The sequence below is a fragment of the Simochromis diagramma genome, unplaced genomic scaffold, assembly GCF_900408965.1.
Source record: "Simochromis diagramma unplaced genomic scaffold, fSimDia1.1 OVJJ01000107.1, whole genome shotgun sequence".
Taxonomy (NCBI): domain Eukaryota; kingdom Metazoa; phylum Chordata; class Actinopteri; order Cichliformes; family Cichlidae; genus Simochromis; species Simochromis diagramma.
Genome location: NW_024387209.1, coordinates 1,567,750 through 1,587,897, shown reverse-complemented (window position 1 = coordinate 1,587,897; position 20,148 = coordinate 1,567,750). Strand labels below are relative to the sequence as shown.

The 20,148-nt window shown below is 41.9% G+C and overlaps 1 protein-coding gene across 1 annotated transcript in view; it reads right to left on the bottom strand.

Annotated features, from left to right (window-relative positions):
* Positions 1 to 1,673, bottom strand: part of LOC120746043 (NACHT, LRR and PYD domains-containing protein 13-like) — a 9,613-nt gene extending 7,940 nt beyond the window's left edge. Inside the window, exons 1-2 of the mRNA XM_040051251.1 lie at positions 1,533 to 1,673; positions 1,019 to 1,453 (exon numbers count right to left, since the gene is read on the bottom strand). Coding sequence (XP_039907185.1) covers positions 1,019 to 1,453; positions 1,533 to 1,673 — 576 coding nt within the window. The remainder of the gene's footprint in view (positions 1 to 1,018; positions 1,454 to 1,532) is intronic.
* Positions 1,674 to 20,148: the final 18,475 nt, after the last annotated feature.

Here is a 20,148-nt window from a genome sequence, read left to right as displayed (position 1 = left end):
GCTAACGTTCTGGCAGAAGTGTTTGTTAGTGGTGGGCGGATTGATTGAATATCAGTTGTATCGATACTAAATCGGTATTGGATCAATACTAGCCTGGTGAGATCATTATTTACTTTAAGTTCCGCTTCTGTTTGCAGTGCTGTGGTTCAGCAAAGACGAAACAGCCAGGTCACCGGATTAGCCGCTCCTGTGTCCGCGCAGAGCAGGCACACTTTGCCTCCCCCTCCTCCCTCTTGTGTTTAGATTTTGCGCCATTACGTGACTTAGATGCCACAAAGCAAACAAACAGCAACTTGCCAGCTCAGGTTCATCAGCACACGTCCGCACATAGAAATACAACAGAAGAAAGGCAGGAGAGAGGAGCGCAATGTGGCTGCATTTTCAAGTCGAAAATGAGACAACAGCAAAATGTGGGATTTATAAAAAGCTTGCCAGGTATAGTGGAAACACTACCATTTTATATAAACATATATAAAAAAATCTGTCCCATCTGCTCTGCCCCCAAACTCCTGAAACAACCTCAAGCTCGTCTGGAGGGCTGCTTCATCCCCACCTGCAGCAAAAGGTTGGGATATGGGAATAATTTCACCCCTAAAGTCCTAGCATCTCAGCAGCATCGGACAACTGGTACTGATGCCCCTAATTGAGATTTGCAGGTACTCTGAGGAAAGGCCAGTGCCTTGGGTATAGGATCCACTACTTTGGTGGAAAAACAATGAACAAACATTCCCATCTCTGAGCAAACTTGCCAAAAAATACCTGGCAATGGTTGCAACATCAGTGCCAGCTGAGAGGATTTTTTCAAAAACAGGGCAGTTAGCGAGTAACAGACGAAGTGCATTACAGCAAAAATGGTTAATATGATACTGTGGCGGACCACCAGGCGGCTCCACTCACACCCAAGTTGAAGGGAAGTGCTGGGGTGGAGATTTTGGCGCTTACTATATGTGAGGTTTCTGATCCATGGAGTGCACGCCAGCAGCGCCAGTTGGCAGCCATTTCTGAGTTTACCACGGACATTCAGCACGTGGCTGGTAAATCCAATCATGTGGCTGGCTGTTTGTCCCGTGCGCTGGTTTCTCCCGTCTTTCTCGGCATAGACTACTCCGCCATGGCTGCCGATCAGAGTGGTGACCCGGACATCCTCGCGCTTAAATCCACCCAGACGGGCCTCATATTGGAGGACAGACCCGTGCAGGACGGTGGTCCCCTCCTCGTCTGTGACGTTTCCACCAGCCGCCCTCGCCCAGTGGTTCCCGTTTCCTGGCGTCGTCAAGTTTTTGACTCGGTACATGCTCTCTCTCATCCGGGGGTCCGGGCCTCTGTTAAACTGGTCAGCTCTAAATTTGTTTGGCCAGGCCTTCGCAAATCTGTTAAGGAATGGGCGTCGGCGTGCATTCCCTGCCAGCGTGCGAAGGTTCATAAACACACCAAAAGCGCCCCTGGAGCCGTTCTTCATACCCAGCAAACGTTTCGATCATGTGCATGTCGATCTGGTGGGTCCTCTGCCGCAGTCACAAGGTTTTACGCACCTTTTGACTGTTGTTGACCGGACCACCAGGTGGCCGGAGGCGGTCCCCCTTTTTGTCAACCTGGGTCTCGTGTTTCGGCCCACCCGCAGACATTACGTCAGACAGAGGCCCCCAGTTCATTTCCGAGCTTTGGTCGGCCATGGCTGATGGACTGGGGGCAAAGGTCCACCGCACAACCGCATACAACCCGCAAGCTAATGGGATGTGTGAACGGTTCCACCGGTCGCTTAAGGCTGCTTTTCGCGCCTCCTTAAAGGATGGCAATTGGGTTGACCGCCTCCCGTGGGTTTTTCTTGGGCTGCGCTCTGCGGTTAAGGAGGATCTCGGCGCTTCTCCAGCTGAGCTAGTGTTTGGTCAGCCCCTCCGCGTGCCTGGAGAATTCTTGCCCAAAAATCCTCCTCCCTGCTTCGATCCATCAGTGCTATCTCTCAACCCGCTTTTGCACTCGCTTCGGGTTCCTGGTCCGGTGCACACCATTGTGTGCCTGACACTTTTGTTCCAAAGACTTTAGAGACTGCTAAGTTTGTTTTGTCAGGCACGATGCCCACAGGACACCGCTGCGGCCGCTGTATGACGGCCCATTCAGGGTTATCGAACCGGGCCAGAAACATTTTGTTTTGGATTTTGGGGGTCGAAGGGAGACTGTGTGTGTTGACAGACTTAAACCTGCACATGTTCGGACAGTAATGTAGTGCCGGCCCAGGCCCCTCGCCGTGGCCGCCCTCCTTCGATGGGGTTGACAGACTCTGGTTTTCCCCCCAGGACTACCCCCCGGACCACCGGCGTTTGAGCCTCCTCCTGCCTTTCCTGCTCGCCTTCACCGGCCTCGTTCACAGGATGGACCTTCCTCTGCCTGTTCTCTCCCTCCCAGGTTCAGTCGTTCGGGTCGTTTCCTTAGGCCCAGGGTCCTGGACTGAATAGAGACCTAACTGTGTGTTCGGGGGGGGGTATGTGTGGCGGACCACCAGGTGGCTCCACTCACACCCAAGTTGAAGGGAAGTGCTGGGGTGGAGATTTTGGCGCTTACTATATGTGAGGTTCTGAGAGTCAGTTAATAAAGTTGGAGTGAGACACTGAGACCTCTCCTGTCATTATTACATACCTCCACAATACTGTTCTTGAACAAAAACCTGTAGCCAAAACCTTTGTTCTGCACAGACTAACTAAAGGCTTTGGGGGTTATTAAGTTGTTTACATATTATTTATATTTTCACCAGTTGTTGTTGTTGCTGAGAATTTTAATTGTAATTTTTGTATTATAGTTTCTCAACAGTACTTGCTTGTTTTGCTTTGTTTACTGGTTTGCATGCACTTTTTAATTAAGATTTTTCTAAAAAAAAAATTATAATAAAGCATTTTCTATTTAATTATGAACTTTGTCCTAATTATGTCCTGTGTTTTAACTATTTAATAATAAAAAAAGTAAACATTACAAAAAAAAAATTAAGGTCATGAAAATTAATTGAGATTTAGCAATTCAATGACGCATCCACCTTATTTACTGAAAAGTATCCGTATCCGTATCGGCAATACTGGCCCGTATTTACTTGGTATCGGATCCAAAATATGCAGTATCACACTCCACTAGTGTTTGTGAGTGCTGGTCTTAAAAGCCTGCCGGCTGATTACTCACAGGTGCACAAAGCGAGAGGAGGTGTGGCAACTCTCCCCAATGGTGGATTCACTGGCACGCTGGAAAACCCAGCACTCACTCGGACCATGACAGTTTTATTGTAGCAAAATTAAAATCGACTCGTCTGGTCTTCATAGTTTCTGAGGGCTGTCCATAGAAGCCCTCTGTCCTTCTCCTGTAGGTCTTCTTCGCTTGTTTGATGCTTCTCCTCAGGTTGGCTGTGGTAGTGCTGTACAGAGAATTGGTCTGATCAGAGCCTGTACTTTACTCTTCATCCAAGGTTTCCAGTTAGGAAGAACCCGGATGGTTTTGGTCACTGTCACATTCATTACACAGCACTTAACAATTACACAACACCTGCTATTTGAAGATGGACCAGTCTGTGAGATTAAAACAGTCCTGTAGATGGTGGAGAGCATCATCTGGCCATGTTTTAATGACCCAGATGCTTGAAGGAGTCCGTTTCTTTAGGCAGGTGTAAGCAGGGACGAGGAGCAGATAGAGGTGATCAGATGGTCCTAGGTGGGGGAGGGGTGTCGCTTTGTAGGCCTGCTTGATGTTACTATACACATGGTCCAGTGTCTTGTCCTGAAAAACTAGTTCATACATTTATTGCTTCTGGGCTGGACTTCTGTAATTATCATCAGGATATCCTAAAAACTCCCTGAAAAGCCTACGGTTGATCCAAAATGCTGCAGCAAGAGTATTGATTAGAAAGACAGCATATTTCTTCTCTATTGCCTTCCCATCATTGGCTCCCTGTTAAAGAAAGAATCAAATTTAAAATCCTGCTCCTCACATACAACGTCTTAAATAATCAGGCCCCATCTTATCTTAATGACCTTGTAGTACCATATGACCCCATTAGAGCACTTCACTCTCAGACTGTTGGCTTACTTGTTGTTCCTAGAGTATTTAAAAGTAGAATGGGAGGGAGAGCCTTCAGCTTTCAGGCCGCTCTTCTGTGGAACCAGCTTCCAGTTTGGATTCGGGAGACAGACCTGGAAGAGGTTCTCCTCTTCCTTTTAAGATTAGGCTCAAAACTTTCCTTTTTGATAAAGCATATAGTTAGGGCTGGATCCGGTGACCCTGAATCTTCCCTTAGTTACATTGCAATAGCACGAGGCTGCCCTGAGTTTTCCCTTGCTGTCTTCTTTGTAATACAGTTTCCCTATGTAGTTACTTCCTGGTGCAAAGTGGCTGTGATGATGCTGTGATAGCTTATCACTATCAGAGCTCTATGATTAAGACATGTAAGAACACCTATTTGTATTCGTTGGCACTATATCAAATACGTATGGAGATTAAGCCTATGTTTGAATTCTGTTTGAATTTTTACTATCGCTCAGGCTGTTAAGCATCACTGTAGCTTCATATCTTTTTTTCTCTGCCAGCTGGAAATTTATTTGAAAAGTTAGGTGGAAAGTTTATTGCTTAGTTTCACCAAAGTAAGAAAGAATTATAATCCATAAACCTTCATAAAGACAAACATCTCCCCAGAAGATTGAGCACTGCTGAAGTGTCATTGAAGAGGAGAAAAAAATATTTGTCCATCCGGCAACACCTGAAACACCTGAGTGGAAGTTCCCACCTACACTGTGTTTGATGCAAAGCACAAAGGAGACACGTGCTGGAGCATCTGGAGTCCTACAGACACTCAGCCTCTTCACTATAGAAACCCCTTCTACAACATCCATTCTTTACACTCTGACTGCTGTGTTTGTGGAAACATTCCAACACACACCACTTCACACATGAACATAGAAATGTGTGTGAAAAAGAGGTGAGCTGATATTAAACATGATGGAGGATTTATTCACATTTATTCACAATGACATTTAGATACACATTACCTCTTGGCAGGAGAAGGACATCCTTTAAATTTTTCACCAATATCCTTTGACTGATGGCTCTTTAAAGACGCACAGCTGGGTTCAGGTCCAGGAGATTCTGGCTTCTTACTGATCCTAGAAGTAAAACAATAAATGTAAAAGTTTCATGAGACAGCTGGAAAAACTGGAAATATTAAATTACTTACATGATGAACAAAATTACTCAAATCAGAAAAAAATGATGTAAAACAAAAAAAATTAAAATGAGAATACTTAATCACCCAAAACATAAACAACCAGAAAAAAAGTAAACTACTTACTCTTTGTCACATAAAAATTCTTTTTTAAAGTCAGCACCAATATCCTTCGACAGGTCACTCTTTAAGGAAACACAGCTGGGTTCAGGTCCAGGTTCTGGATTAGTTTTAGGCTTAGGTCCAGCAGACCCTGGTACACCGTGCACCTCTGGGCTTTAAAACAACATACACAGAAGTATGAGTGTGAATAATGAATAATGAGCAGTGATGTGAGTGCTGAGCTGTGACATGGAGAAGAGTCATGGACAGTTAGAGATGGTCATCTCACCTCTGAGCTTTGGTCTGGCTCTCATGTTCCCCACACAGAGTGTTTTTAGAGGGAGGGACTCCCTCCTCTCTGTCCTCACACTGATCCATGCTGCTGAATTCACATCCACATCAGCTCACACACAGTTTCTACCTTCACCTGCAGAGGAAACACAAATCATTCATGTGCACATCAACTGAAATCCTCCTTTCCATCATGTGTGTCCAAATACCAGCTGCTTCTTTTCTGCTTCATCTCAGTGTCAGCAGAATGCAGTCAGACAGCAGTGTGAGGCAGAGGAAGCTGCCATCAGCTGCTCTACTTCTACCATCAGTTCAATAGATGGAGCCATGAAGCACACATGATCACGGTTGGGAAGGTAACTTTTAAAATGTATTCCACTACAGATTACAGAATACATAACCCAACCTGTATTTTGTAACGTATTCCGTTACGTTACTCAATGAGAGTAACGTATTCTGAATACTTTGGATTACTTAATATATTGTCATGCTTTTTACAACTGCATGAATGTACTATTGCTGTGTGATTTATTACTATTACTGAACGTTACTCGAGATACCAATAGCAACTAGATTTTTAAATCTTAATATAAAATGAGTGACAGTAGGGTGGACGTTAGGTAAGGCTGCACTTTTTGCAGCGATCTCATATAGAAAACTATTCTGCTCATATATCAAACAGATCCGCGGCTCCGAACCGTAGTAAAGGGACCTCTGGCTAATACGTCGGGTTCTGTGTCGGGCTCGTAGCCGAAAACTAGCTTTACTTTGTTGTCTGGGTCAACTTTGCTAGCGAGAGACAGAGAGAGGCGTTGAAAGGCTGCTCCAACGGAACTTATTGCTTCGGAGGAAAACACGAACACAGTGTACAGTCAAGTCTTAATAACTTATTTACAACTGGGCTCGTCAGGCACTCTTTTTGGCTGCAGTGGTTATTATTATATTTACTATATATATTATTATATATATTTCTTATATTACATGCTTCCATCTCCCGTTTCTGGTCTGTGACAACTGACTCTCCTTTTTCTCCCTCCTCGCGCTCACAGACACATAATGGTATGGGAGTCCATTCTCCCTGTAGCACGGACTACACTGCTCATGAGTCTACATTCTTTATGGCTATGCCTGTAACACTCTGCTTATTGCCTTTATATTAAATAATTTTTTGAACAATAATTTTGAAAAAAAATTTCTTCACGTCATTTATACGAGCCGCAAGTAGAGGTGACATGGGCCGCAAGACTGAGACACAGGCATTAGAGCCTCTTATTGCGTGTTTTCTTAGGGTTTTCCACAGGTGTGAAATTAACAAAAATTGAGAGGGCATAGCCTAACATATAAAACAGGAAAAGACTGCCATGTAATCCATTTATCTCAACAAATATTCTGAATATCCCCCTTTTAACTGTAACAGAATACAGTTACTCATATTTTGTATTTTAAATACGTAACATGTATTCCGTTACTCCCTAAATAATGCATTCACTGACACACACTGTGACTGGAAGCTTCAGCCCTGGGCCGGTTCTAGACAGGCATATATGAGGGGGCAGACAGAAATAAAGGGGACACCTAGTGGCAATGGAGGCGAGAAAGGTGTGGGGGTTGGGTGGGCTGGGCTGGTCTGGATTAGGGCTACCACAAACAATTATTTTGATAGTCGAATGGTCACCGGTTATTTTTGCGATTAGTCGACTAATAGGATTATACATCCATTGGACATAAAACGTACAGCTTATTCCACCAACATGCTGGTGGAATAAGCTCTTATATAACTATCATTAGCTTAGTGTTTAAGGTATGTGCTAACCAAAAATAAGATGATAGTTTATTAAACTTTTAATGAAATTTGCAGACTCAGCCATCTGCTCCTTGCTATCTAAAATATACAGGACATTGGAGTAAATTCTCAACCATCTCTCACTTCTGTTTAATCAGTTTTCTGTTTGACGTTTATTCAGCTGTGTGAAAACTAAAACTTTAATCTCAGGCAAACCGATTTACTCAGGAACAAATAAAACACTGAAAAAAGCCAAACAATAAAATTTTTAAGTTATCTAATTGACTTATATATCATGTTTAACCCGAGGAGCGAAAGACCACGGGGGGTTTGAAAATGATGTGCCTGGAGTTTGCTGTTCAAGCTGGCTCTAGAGAGCTTCGAACCCCTGGTCAGCTATCAAGCTGGTGGGAAACAGGCGTCTCCGGAAACATCGGAGCACTTTTGCAAATATGTGATGTCTTGATAAACCGAGCAGATATTTGAAGTGATCTGCTGCTACATTCTCTCCTAAAATATCTGAAAACTATTTTGTGACCCAGAAAGAGTAATAAGAGTAATATTAAAACTAAGTAGCTGCCGCCATTGCAGGAAACTGGAATTGGCTGAGCCGCACTGTGAATTTGGGATAGGTTGGGCCACGAAGGATACACCAGACCCATCCTTCAAATCTGAGGAAAAGGAGGATGCATTTGTCGGCCGCATTTGTCAGAGTCTTTGAATTTGGCCAGCCTTCGTCACATCGTTGTAATGTAATTGACCTTCAAATGCGGCCTCCAAAGGATGTGGCTAAATTTGGACACAGCTACGATACTGGAGGCTGCTTCTTCTTCTTCTTTGGCGTTTAACAGCAGCTGGCATCCTTGTACATGCATTGCTGACATTTTCTGTTTCACACTCTTAAACCCTACTACCTATTCCTGCGTCTTTCAGGATCTTAGCTTCAAACGACGCACCAAACTCAAATTAGTCGTCGACGTAATCGTGACTAGTAGACTAATCATGGCAGCCCTACTCAGGATAACTGTTTCTGTCATGTAATTGGATTGCAATTTGTCAGGCTTCTACCCTAAGACCTGACCAACTTGGGTGTCCCACCTGAAGGCTAAGCTTCTGCGGGTCTAGCTTTTATGGTCACTAAGGCACGCAAACCCCCTGACCACGTTAAGGTGGGAATCCCTCAGGGGGGAAACAGAAAAGCGAAAACACCAAAAATAAAATAAAATATTCTTCATCAGATTCTAACAACTAAAAACACGGCATTTACCTTAATTGGATAGCCTATATCAAATATATTCATACCAACAATAAAACTTCTCACTATTGCCAATATGAACAAAACTAAAAATGGTAGGCCCAGTTATAAAAAGAAAAGGAGAATTTGCAAAGTCTTGGAAAATAACACTGAAAAATACAAATAGAGAATAAAATAAAATATCCATCCAGATCTTTACAATCAACAACATAAAATCGAACTTAATTGGATGGCCTAATTCAAATAAATGTGAAAAATTAAATAAGACCCAGCAACACACTCAGACAAAAACTGGTTCATTCAAAAGACAAAACTCCTAAACACAAACTTAACAATGTGTAGTGTATGCTGTACAGTGTAGCAAGGAATGCCCAGACCTCTACAATGAAGAGACCAAACAGGGCCAAACAGGGTTAGGGTTACCTATCATCTCATTTGTGCCTTTTCCAGCGGATTATTAAGCTACTGTAGTAAATCTTGCCCATATTCAGTTTGTGGGTAATCTATTATTTTCTTTCTCAACTTCTACATTTTGACTTAAGGGGGCAGGACGTTTGTATAAGGGGGCATTGATCCCTCTTACCCCACCGTATAGCCGGCCCTGCTTAAGCCCATTAATATTCAGTCAGTTCAACACGTCTGAACAACATTTTCAAATATTTCAGCGCATCCATGAAAGGTTCACAATAATTATTCTTACGCAGAGAAGTGTACACACACATATTGATTTACAATTAATAAGAAGCATCTTCCATCCAGTAATGTTTTGTCTCCATAAGTTTCAGGATTAATTAGTTGATGAGTTACAATTGGGAATATACCCCTGTATGAAGTGAAAACCCAGGGTTAACCCTAACCCTGACATTATATGGATAAGATCAAATCCTGTGTCATAGAACAAGCTTCAGTACGTGGATGTGGTCCAGTTGGACTCTTATATGTTGTTAGGAGAAGGACTAAGAAGGACTGGTGCTTCCCAGTCTGCAGTGTGCCTGCAGAAAATCAACCAATGGAACGAACAAATTACAGCTGATTATTTAACACACAATATTTCAGCTCACAGCTTCAGAATTAGAGCATTCAACCGTTGTTACCACAGAGAAGTTTAACATCATTTTTATAAACACACTTTGTTTTAGTAAATTTCTGAGAAAGATCCATGAAATGGACTCTGATTTATCATTTTCATTTCAAGCCAATAATTATTCACCAATTAATAAACATTCTTTATGTGAGCTTTTGTTCTCTTTACCTATAGATGTAGTTTGTGTTTACATTGAGAGATCTTATTTTAATTTAATGGTTCAGCAACATTTTATCTGTATTTAAGAGTTTTGAATACTTTAGTGTAAAATGCTGTCAGAGCACATCTAGACTCTCTGTAGAGGCTCAACAACTCCTCAAAAATATATTCAGTGATGTTTAGAATCAGTCATATTGGGAAAAAGCTGCCCTGATGTCCACAGACTCCCCAGATAGCAAGAAGATATTGAATTGATGTTGATTTTTACATGTTAAATTGTAACTTAACAGATGATGGTTATCTTTTTTTAGATAATACACAGTTGTCTTTTTCACGTTTAAGTATTGATGGTAATTTGCAGTAGTTTAGTATTGGTTGAAGTCCTGTCGATTTTCAATCATGATTTTATTGTTGTTTCAGTATTAACCAAGGCTGAAAAATGATGTAAAATCAATGTCAGATTTCAGTGTCGATTCAAGGGAATTGCCTGATATTGATTTAATATTATTTCAATGAATGTTCACTATCTGGATTGATGACAGACTGATGATATCAGCACTCATGTTGAAGACAGTCTGTGTGATATAAACTGTGTCTAACTGGAGCTTCAATGTCTTTAAACACAATCTTGCAGATTAAGGAAATGAGTCACAGACAGCTGTTTCAGTCTCAGCGGGACAGTCAGTAACAATTGTGACCAGTGTTGGGCAAGTTACTTTAAAATAGTAACTTAGTTACATTACTAGTTACTTCTCTCAAAAGTAACTCAGTTACTTCAAGTTACTCGTTACTTTCAAAGTAACTAGTTACTAGGGAAAGTAACTTTGGTTTTACTCAGAATTCTCTTGTTAATGTGTTGCTTCCATAACTTTGCCAGTCTTCTAGCTTGCTTACTTGCCACAAGTGCACTGTGCCACCTACCAATAGAAAGGAAAAGATAATGTGCATATTTCCACGAGAGAAATCCCACGCCTGGACCGTCATTGACTGCTGCCATGATTCTAGCCTACGTCACAGCGTCATGTGCGCCTTTTACATCCAACACAAAAACTGCAGTCGTGGTGCTTTCGATTGTACTCAGAACTCGGAAATTCTGCCTTCTGAATAGGAAGATGTAGGTAACACCAGACTGCAGATGAGCTGCATACAGAGCTGGACTGGGACAAAAAAATCGTCCTGGGCATTTTGACTAGAGACTGGCCCACCATTATAGGAAAAATCATAAAGCCTTTGAATGAAAATAAACACTGTTGTGACAGTGATGTACACTGTTTTGATGGTATATATGCATCAATCTATCAATCGTTTGTTATAAGATTCAGATAATTATTTTTTAAAAGCTAGACATTTTAAATGAGAATAAGAAAGAAAAGTATTTCTTTGTGCTCCCCTCTCCCTGTTAATGCCCTACCTGCCCCCCTGGCAACACTTTGCTAGATCCGCACCTGCACAGTTACCAGCTGTCAGCTACCTAAAAAAGGATCCTGGGGTTATTTGTCTCTCAGAAACAGTTCATAACTTCCCTTCAACTCATTCATGTCACCTAAAAGGTAAACCTGTTTTTCCATCACCTGTTCAGCTCTGATGATTCAGTAAGGACATCTCCTGGTTTCATCTTCATGTTTCCCTCTCACCAGATAACCAAACCATATCATGACCAGCAGCTTTTGTGCAGCTGTTGCTCCAGCAAACATCAGCTGATACTAGAAATTAATATTAAATAAATTCTAACAATAGCTGATCAAGCTTAAACGTGCTGCTGTTGTTTAGCGCGACATCCGCTGGTTTCCTCTTTCGGCGCAAAGTGAGCGATAAACAAACAAGAGAGAAAAGACGATCAGCTGATCATTGATCAGTTTTCATGATTGAAGTAGAAACGGGAGAGGGAGGGGGAGAATGAAAGAAGAGGCAGCTGTGCAGCATAAAGACACAGAATAACTCCAGCTTTGTGCCTTTTTCATTGTAGCTGAATTACGGGACAAACTGTTCCTTTTCACCTCAATAAGAAACGCGTAATATTTTCTCTGAATACCAGGCGGGACGGTTGGCAACTCTAATAACTTATGAACAAAATAAAGTTCAACATCATTAACTTCATAGCACCCACCCAGCTGTATAGAAACTCCGTCATGCTAGCTAGCACGCAGTACGGAAAAAGTCAGAATAACGAAAATAAACTCCACCTAAACTTGGTTCATATCTGACCCAGAGAGACTGCAGGTCATAACTTCTTACCTGAAGTTCAGTTCACACTTGGACCGGCGGCCGCCTCAGGTCTCTTTTCCTTCTGCGTCCCCTTTCCTTCATCCACCTGCTGGCCTCCACCACTTGCTAATGTTACTGAATCTGTCGAAACTCCGCGATAGCCACCACACGAAGTAACGAGTAACGACCCTATCTAAATCCCAGTAACGAGTAACGCGTTCCTGATTTTGGCATAATAACTAGTTACCGTGCTCGTTACCACAATAATAACGTAGTTACTGTAACGCGTTACTTAATAACGCGTTAGTCCCAACACTGATTGTGACTGATATGTAATCAGCTTTAAATTATCATGTTTAAATGTAATAAAGTTTAATAATAAAGTTTTAAAGCGTGATGTGTTTAATCCAGTTAGTCTCTGAGTAACACTACTCCTGTGGGTGTAAACAATGAACAATAGCCCGCTTTCTGTTGGAAGAGAGCCAAAAGTTTGTGACGCAGTATTTTTATTCATTTTTTATTCTGTTTTGAATTTATGCCTTATCTATATTTAATAATAAGTATCACACCGTCTGCTCTGACCCTCTATCGTCGCTTTACGCTTTCCTCCCTACAGTCTGCGTGAAAAGTCTCCGGAGCTCTGAGTTTCTTCAGCGGCTTTCCGGTGCAGCTCAGGCCGGATTTAGCGTGTCAGTGAACGGGAGGGCAGCGGCTCCTCTCCGCTTCCTCCATAGACTAGTGGAGGCAGAAAAAATTGCCTTCAGTCATCAGTAAGTGGATCCACAGTAACAATGATTCTGAGTTCAGTTGCTGACCATCAACTAAAAGACCTTTCACATAGGAAGCGGCACTCATTCATGTCTATTCTTTGCGCCACGCAATAACGGTTTCCCGCTGCGCGGACGTACCTTAGCGCGACCAGTAAAAACTGCTGCGCTAAGTTGAACCTCACGATGAAGGAAACATTCTGTCCGAGTCCGGTGAACTTTTTGTCACAGGTTCAACGGACCTCCAGAGCCTTTTCAATGGCTCTGCGGACCTCGGCGGGTAAACCCGTGTTGTGGAAACGACACACTCTTCACTGGTCGGGGTAGTTACAAAGCTTTCTTCTTCATGAATGAGCGATACATTTTTCTTATTAAACACTTGAACATAATACATAAAACACAAATTCTTGTAGAGGATACAAAGTCAGTGAGGTGAAAGTCTCGAAATGACAAGGAGCAGGCGCATCTGGTACACGCAGAGCGGCCGCAAAGAAAGAAAAAAAAAAAACACAAATACGCACAAGCAGAGCGCGGCGGCCAGCGAAGTTTGACGCGCATGCCGCGTCCAGTGTGAAAGGGCCTTAACTTTGCTGCTGCTCTCATTCCCGGACTCTGATCACACACACTAGCAGAAAATAGTGTGTGACACACCTCGTTGGTCCAGCTGTGAGTCCGTTACCGTGAAGTATGCAGTTTCACTTACCTTCCATTCCGAGATGATCATCTGCGACGCCAAGTTCAGGAAAAGGAAAAGAAAGTTTAAAAAAAAAAAGAAAGAAAAGAAAAAAGGGAAACAGCAAGGGCAGGAGGGGTTTGTGGGAACGCTTGGGCTCGGGAACATAAGTAACGGATTAGTTTATGATCAATTTCTGTGTTTAGGAGTATTAATGTTTTTAAGCATATAAATGTTTGTTGGAGGGTTTACAGACGCTGAATCATTTTGTGTGACAGTTAAAGTGAAATATACTCGCAGCAGAGAGAAACTGTCTCTGCTGATCAAACGGGAGAGTCTCACTGTAATGTCCCTTTAGTCAGACTCTGTCTCTACATTACTCACTGAAACTTGTCACTTTCACATTTAGTCATATGAATGCAGTGTGAATGTGCCTTACAGCAGAGATACACTTTTCTTTTAATACTCTGCTGAAGGAATACATTTTATAAATGCAACCTGTTGAGCCTTATCTAACACAGAAGGAAGCAGTGCAATAAAGTTACAGCTAAACAAAAGTCACATGAATTTACCTGCATTCAGCTTGTGATGCATAACGTATATGTTTTTATGTTTGATCTTAATCTGCTTGACATACCTGATAAAATAAAGATTATAAAACTGATCAGTCTGTTTGAAGGCTGTTCATCACTGCCTGTCATAAGTCAAATGAATTTCACTTTTATCTGAACTAATTTAGATGTCTGCTTGAACTGTGGAGCGGCAGATAAGGATGTGGTACACATGCTTTTTGTAACATTTTATTGGACTTTGTATTAAAGGAAAATGAACAAATGTACAATGTTGGTGAATAAATAAAATTCCATATAGTTTTTAAAGGATCATTTAATTCTTCAAACGTCACCACAGACAAGTTAAAATCGAGTTCTCCTTACATCATTCAAGTAAAAATAAATATCATGATGAACCCTGGCTGCTCACCAAGAGCTGAGCAGTTTGTAAATTCATCTTTTGAGTCATGCAGTGATTCCTCTCTGATATCACAGTTTGTCTCATCTGCAGCTGACATGAACTCAATCATCTCAGCTGAGCTCAGAATCAGAGAAACACAACATACTGATGCTCACTGTAAAGCTTTGAGTGGAAAAAGACAGAAAAACATGTGGATTACAATTAAGGACAGTTTCTGACCCACCCAGGAACTTGAAATAAATCCATGCACAGATTATTTAAATATATGTTTATCATGTAAATGACACCTATCATGAGACAAAATACAAACCTAGTTGTTAAAAAAGTGATTACAAAATATTATTTTAAATGCAAAATAGTAATTATGCACTGCAAGTTCATAATTATTGTTCCCACAGCCTATGTGTTACCCTGCTTCTGAAAAATACTTTGTCAAAACAAAGAAAGAAAACTGTGACTGTTATTGCTAACTTCATGAATATACAAAAGGTCAGTCCTCTTTGACAAATGCTTTTAGTTTTGGAGTATTTTCTGACCAGATGTGTGAATGTGTTATTCTGTTAGCCGATCGTGGCTCAAGAGTTGGGAGTTTGCCTTGTAATCAAAAGGTTGCCGGTTCGAGTCCCGGCTTGGACAGTCTCGGTCATTGTGTCCTTGGGCAAGACACTTCACCCCTTGCCTACTGGTGGTGGTCAGAGGGCCCGGTGGCGGCAGTGTCCGGCAGCCTCGCCTCTGTCAGTGTGCCCCAGCTTGCCATCACCAATGGGTGGATGACTGGTTGTGTAAAGCGCTTTGGGGTCCTTAGGGACTAGTAAAGCGTCATCCTGATATTTATTTTTACTTGAATGATGTAATGAGAACTCGATTTTAACTTGTCTGTGGTGATGTTTGAAGAACTATATGGAATTTTATTTATTCACCAACATTGTACATTTGTTCATTTTCCTTTAATACAAAGTCCAATAAAATGTTACAAAAAGCCTGTGTACATCCTTATCTGCCGCTCCACAGTTCAAGCAGACATCTAAATTAGTTCAGATTAACAGAAGAGGGCAAATTATTTTCAGCGTTTCCTTCCTTTATTCAGACAACTACACTTATCCTTGACTTTCACAGTAAATGATACTCCACAGCTGGTGTCTGCTTCTGAGAAAACAGTAATACTAGCACTGATCTGCAACCATGTTATCATACATATAAAACCAGGATTACAAACATGCTGTAAGGTGCAAAACAACAAAAGAATATTATTAAACAACCTTGTAGGTGGTCCTGAGACTTCGTTTGTTACATATATGTCATAATCTACAAGTAAAAGTAACATGTCCATTCAGTTATGTTGTGCTACTCTGTTTTATTTTACCCCCATTATCACAACATTTTAAAAATACAATAATGATAAATGTGTTTGTTACCTCGCAGGGGTTTAATCTGATACCTTTGTAATTGTTTGAATTATAATATGAATACTTTTTTTGAAAAGACAAAAAAACAAACACGTTTACTGAAATGCTGGATGAGGTGGATTTCTAAAGTTTGTTGACTTAATACGTATAGAGTATGAGTGTGACTGTCTTTTACTTAAGGATCAGGAATGTATTAACAACATTTATTTCTTTGACAGGGCCCAGAATAGCACCGAGTCTACTGCCCTGATTATTGTCCCACCTCCTGCCACGCTTGACAAATCTACCATGTCATGACTATTCCCTGACGCTGACCTTGAATCTGAATTTGAGCCTTCTACTCTCTTAGAGACAGAGGAGGAGGGCGACGAGATGCACATTTGTCTGTTATTGTGCCAGACAGAACGAGGACTACCAGCGAAGCAGCTGAAACTCCAGGACTCATCATTCCTTCCAAACAGACAGACATTGCTGTGTCCTTTTCTTTTGATTCCCCTGTAACTCACTGAGATATTAACATCTCCTTCCCAAGCGACCTTCCAGTAACAATGGCCAGACCATCTCTATACAGCAGCTGATGCCAGTGAAATCTCTCTTGATGTGCAGGATCACTCCACATGTGTCAACTTCCTGTTGTTGTCAGAGAGTTTGAGTTTTCTGTTTATTGTGTGTCAATTGTGTCAGTTGTGAGTTAATAGGAATCTCAAGTGAATGAGTGAATGAGAAAAAACACATGCAAGAAGCAGAACATGGACTCTCATTCATGTTCTCTTTTATATTCATATCAATATGAGAGGATGGACAGCAGCTCCAGAGAGCCCAAAGCAGGAGGCTTCAGATCCAGGAAGAGGAGAGCTTTAGAGAGAAGACAATAGAGAAATGCAGCTCTACATGAAGAGGAGGCTGCAGCTGCAATAGTAGGAATCAACACTGTGACATCATGGTTCACAAATGTACTTTCCTAAATCCTTTTCAAGCAAGCAAGAAATATATAGTCTAAGGAGCTTGGAAAGAAAAGCGTCTGGACTTTTTAAAGTTACCTAAAGACATTTCACCCCACATCCGAGAAGCTTCTTCAGTTCTAGGGTCAAATGTCCCAGATTTAAACCCTGTGGGGGTATCCCCCCCTAATGATCCTCTACCTAATCACGTGAGCCAAGGTGTGAAAACGGGTGTACGTCACCATCAGCCAAGGTTTCGGGTGAGCTCATTGTAAAACCTAGTCCCACCCTATCATGTGATTTCCTGAGGTCAGATGGCCCAGGATGTGAGTGGGTGTTAAGGCATCTGGGAAGCGATCTCAAAACTGGATTATAGATGGCAGAAAGTTGGTGTCATAAATCACCACCTGTATTCAAAGATGGTCTCTCACAGTGGACATAAATGGCTTCTTTTACTCCTCTTTCAAACCATCTGTCTTCTCTGTCCAAAATGTGAACATTGGCTTCCTCGAAAGAGTGTCCTTTGTCCTTTAGATGCAGATGTACCGCTGAGTCTTCTATGTTGTGCCATGCGTTTATGAAGTGACTGTTTGGTCTCTCCAATGTAGAAGTCTGGAGTAAACTGTCGTGCTTGGAGAAGACTCTGAGTTTTTTCTGATACACCGGGAATGACAATGCTGTTGTCTTTCTTATCCTCCCTAGCTGGTGTCTGATGTTCTTTTCTGTGCATCTTTGCTGACTTGATGAAAGCCCAATTATGATAACCACATGTTTTAATCAGTAACCGCTGATTACTCAAAGTGTGTGTTCCAGATGGTGGTGGAAGTCAAAGAGGAGGTACTGGTCCGTGGGTGTGGGCTTCCGGTAAACTTAAACGCTGAGGTTTCCATTCTCTTCAATGCGCAGCAAAAAGAATTTTCTGGCACAACTTCACCTGCTTCCAAGGTGCATGGAGAGGATAAAAGAAATCACAAGGCAGGAACTCCAGCAACACTTGAAGGAAGAAGAACAACTTTAATAATAGACCAACGCGTTTCGGCTTGTGGCCTTCATCAGGGTCATAGTAAAACATTTTAAAATTGCTTAAATACAAGACAGGAAACAGAAAAAAATTTCAAATTAACCACTGGCAGAACTGGCACAGAATAAATCAATTGTAATCAAATCCGCTGACAAAGGAGGTGCCATTGTCATAATGGACAAAATTCAATATGACAATGAAATCTTAAGACAACTAGCAAATCAAACTTTCTATAAAAAACTTAAATCTGACCCCACAAAAGAATACTTTAAAGAACTACAATTGTTACTTGAAGAGGGTTTGACCCAAGGGGACATTTCCCTGAAGGAGAAAACATTTTTACTTAATGAACATCCCTTAAGGGCTTTCTTATACATATTACCAAAAACACATAAGAACCTAGAAGAACCACCTGGTAGGCCCATTGTTTCTGGAATTGGTAGTCTAACTGAAAGAATATCAAGCTTTGTAGACTTCCACATAAAGAACTTTGTACCGTCCTTAAAGTCTTACATAAAGGATAGCTCCCACTTCTTACTTTTTCTCAAAGATCTGCCACCTATTGCTACGGATACAATACTATGTACTTTAGATATTGAATTCCTGTATACCAATATAAATCAGACACAAGGCCTAGAGACCTTGGAACACTTCCTTGAGACTAGGTCTACTAAAATACCATCTAGTTACTTCCTAACGAGGCTGGCTGCCTTTGTCCTGAAAAGGAACTATTTCTTTTTTAACAACACACCATACCTTCAGATCTCTGGCACTGCAATGGGAACCAAAATGGCCCCCAGTTTTGCCTGCCTCTTTGTTGGTCATCTGGAAGAACAAATTTTATATAATCACCCAAATAACCCTTATTTACCATTCATTGTATCTTGGAAACTTTATATAGATGACATGTTTTTACTCTGGAAAGGACCAGTCTCTATACTACTAGAGTTTGTAGAATTCCTTAATGGACACTTTGCGGGCTTACGCTTCACCCTCAATTACAGTACTGAAGAAATTAATAACATTAAAGTCAATTCAAAGTTAGTTATGTCACACTGTGTCAAAAAGGTCATAGTCATGGGTCAGAGGCCTCCTGAAGAAGGCATTTCTTTGTGATGGGTCTGCACACATGGCTGGTTGGGGTCTTAATCCAGACCTGACGCACAAGCCCCTTTTCATCTGGTGCAGCTCCGGTGACTCTCCCAATGATCCAGGAACCACGAGGTGCAGAATCATCCACTATAAGGACCACATCTCCAGGAACGAAGTTGCGTTTAATCCTTCCCCATTTCTGGCGCTGCTGAAGTTGTGGCAAGTACTCTTTAGTCCATCTTTTCCAAAACAGATCAGATATATATTGAACTTGCCTCCATCGTTTACGTGCATAGAGATCGTCCCTCCGGAACAGGCCAGGTGGTAAAGACGGGTTGGACTTGAGAAGAAGGAGATGGTTTGGTGTTAAGGCTTCCAAATCATTTGGATCGGTGGATTCCAGCGTAATGGGTCTACTGTTGAGGATTGACTCCACTTCACAAAGAGCAGTTTGGAGCCCTTCCTCGTCCAAATGCTGTGTTTGGAGAGTGGAATTAAGGACCTTTCTGACAGAACGAATCAACCGCTCCCATGCTCCGCCATGATGCGATCCAGTTGGAGGATTAAAGATCCATTTCACTCCCTTCAAAGACACAGCATCAGAGATCTTTTCCTAATTCCACTGTTCCATAGCTTGGCTCACAAAGTTAGTCCCATTGTCTGAGCGCAGTTCTTGTACCTGACCTCGTCTTGCGATGAAACGTCGTAAGGCGTTAATGAAAGAGTCAGTGTCAAGGGATGAGGCAACCTCAATATGTACTGCTCTAATTGCCAAACAAGTAAAAATAACACCATACCGCTTCACAAGACTTCTCCCACGCTTCACTCCAAATGGACCAAAATAGTCCACTCCAACAAAGCTAAATGGGGGTTTCTCAGGGGTCACTCTACTTTCAGGCAACTCAGCCATCTGCTGCTGGCCTGCAGCTCCATGAAACCTTCTGCAGGTCACACACCTCGACATGATGCTTCGAATCAAAGTACCAGCACCAGGAATCCAGTATTTTTGATGCAGCTTTGAGAGTATGTGGTTCCTTCCACCATGACCCACCTCTTTATGAATATGCTGTAGAATGAGATTAGAAATGTGAAGCTCTTTAGCGATTATGACAGGACGCTTGGAATCTTCTGACATGACAGCTCTACTGAGACGTCCGCCAACCCGCAGCACATCATCCTCCAAAACAGGATTCAACTTACAGTATA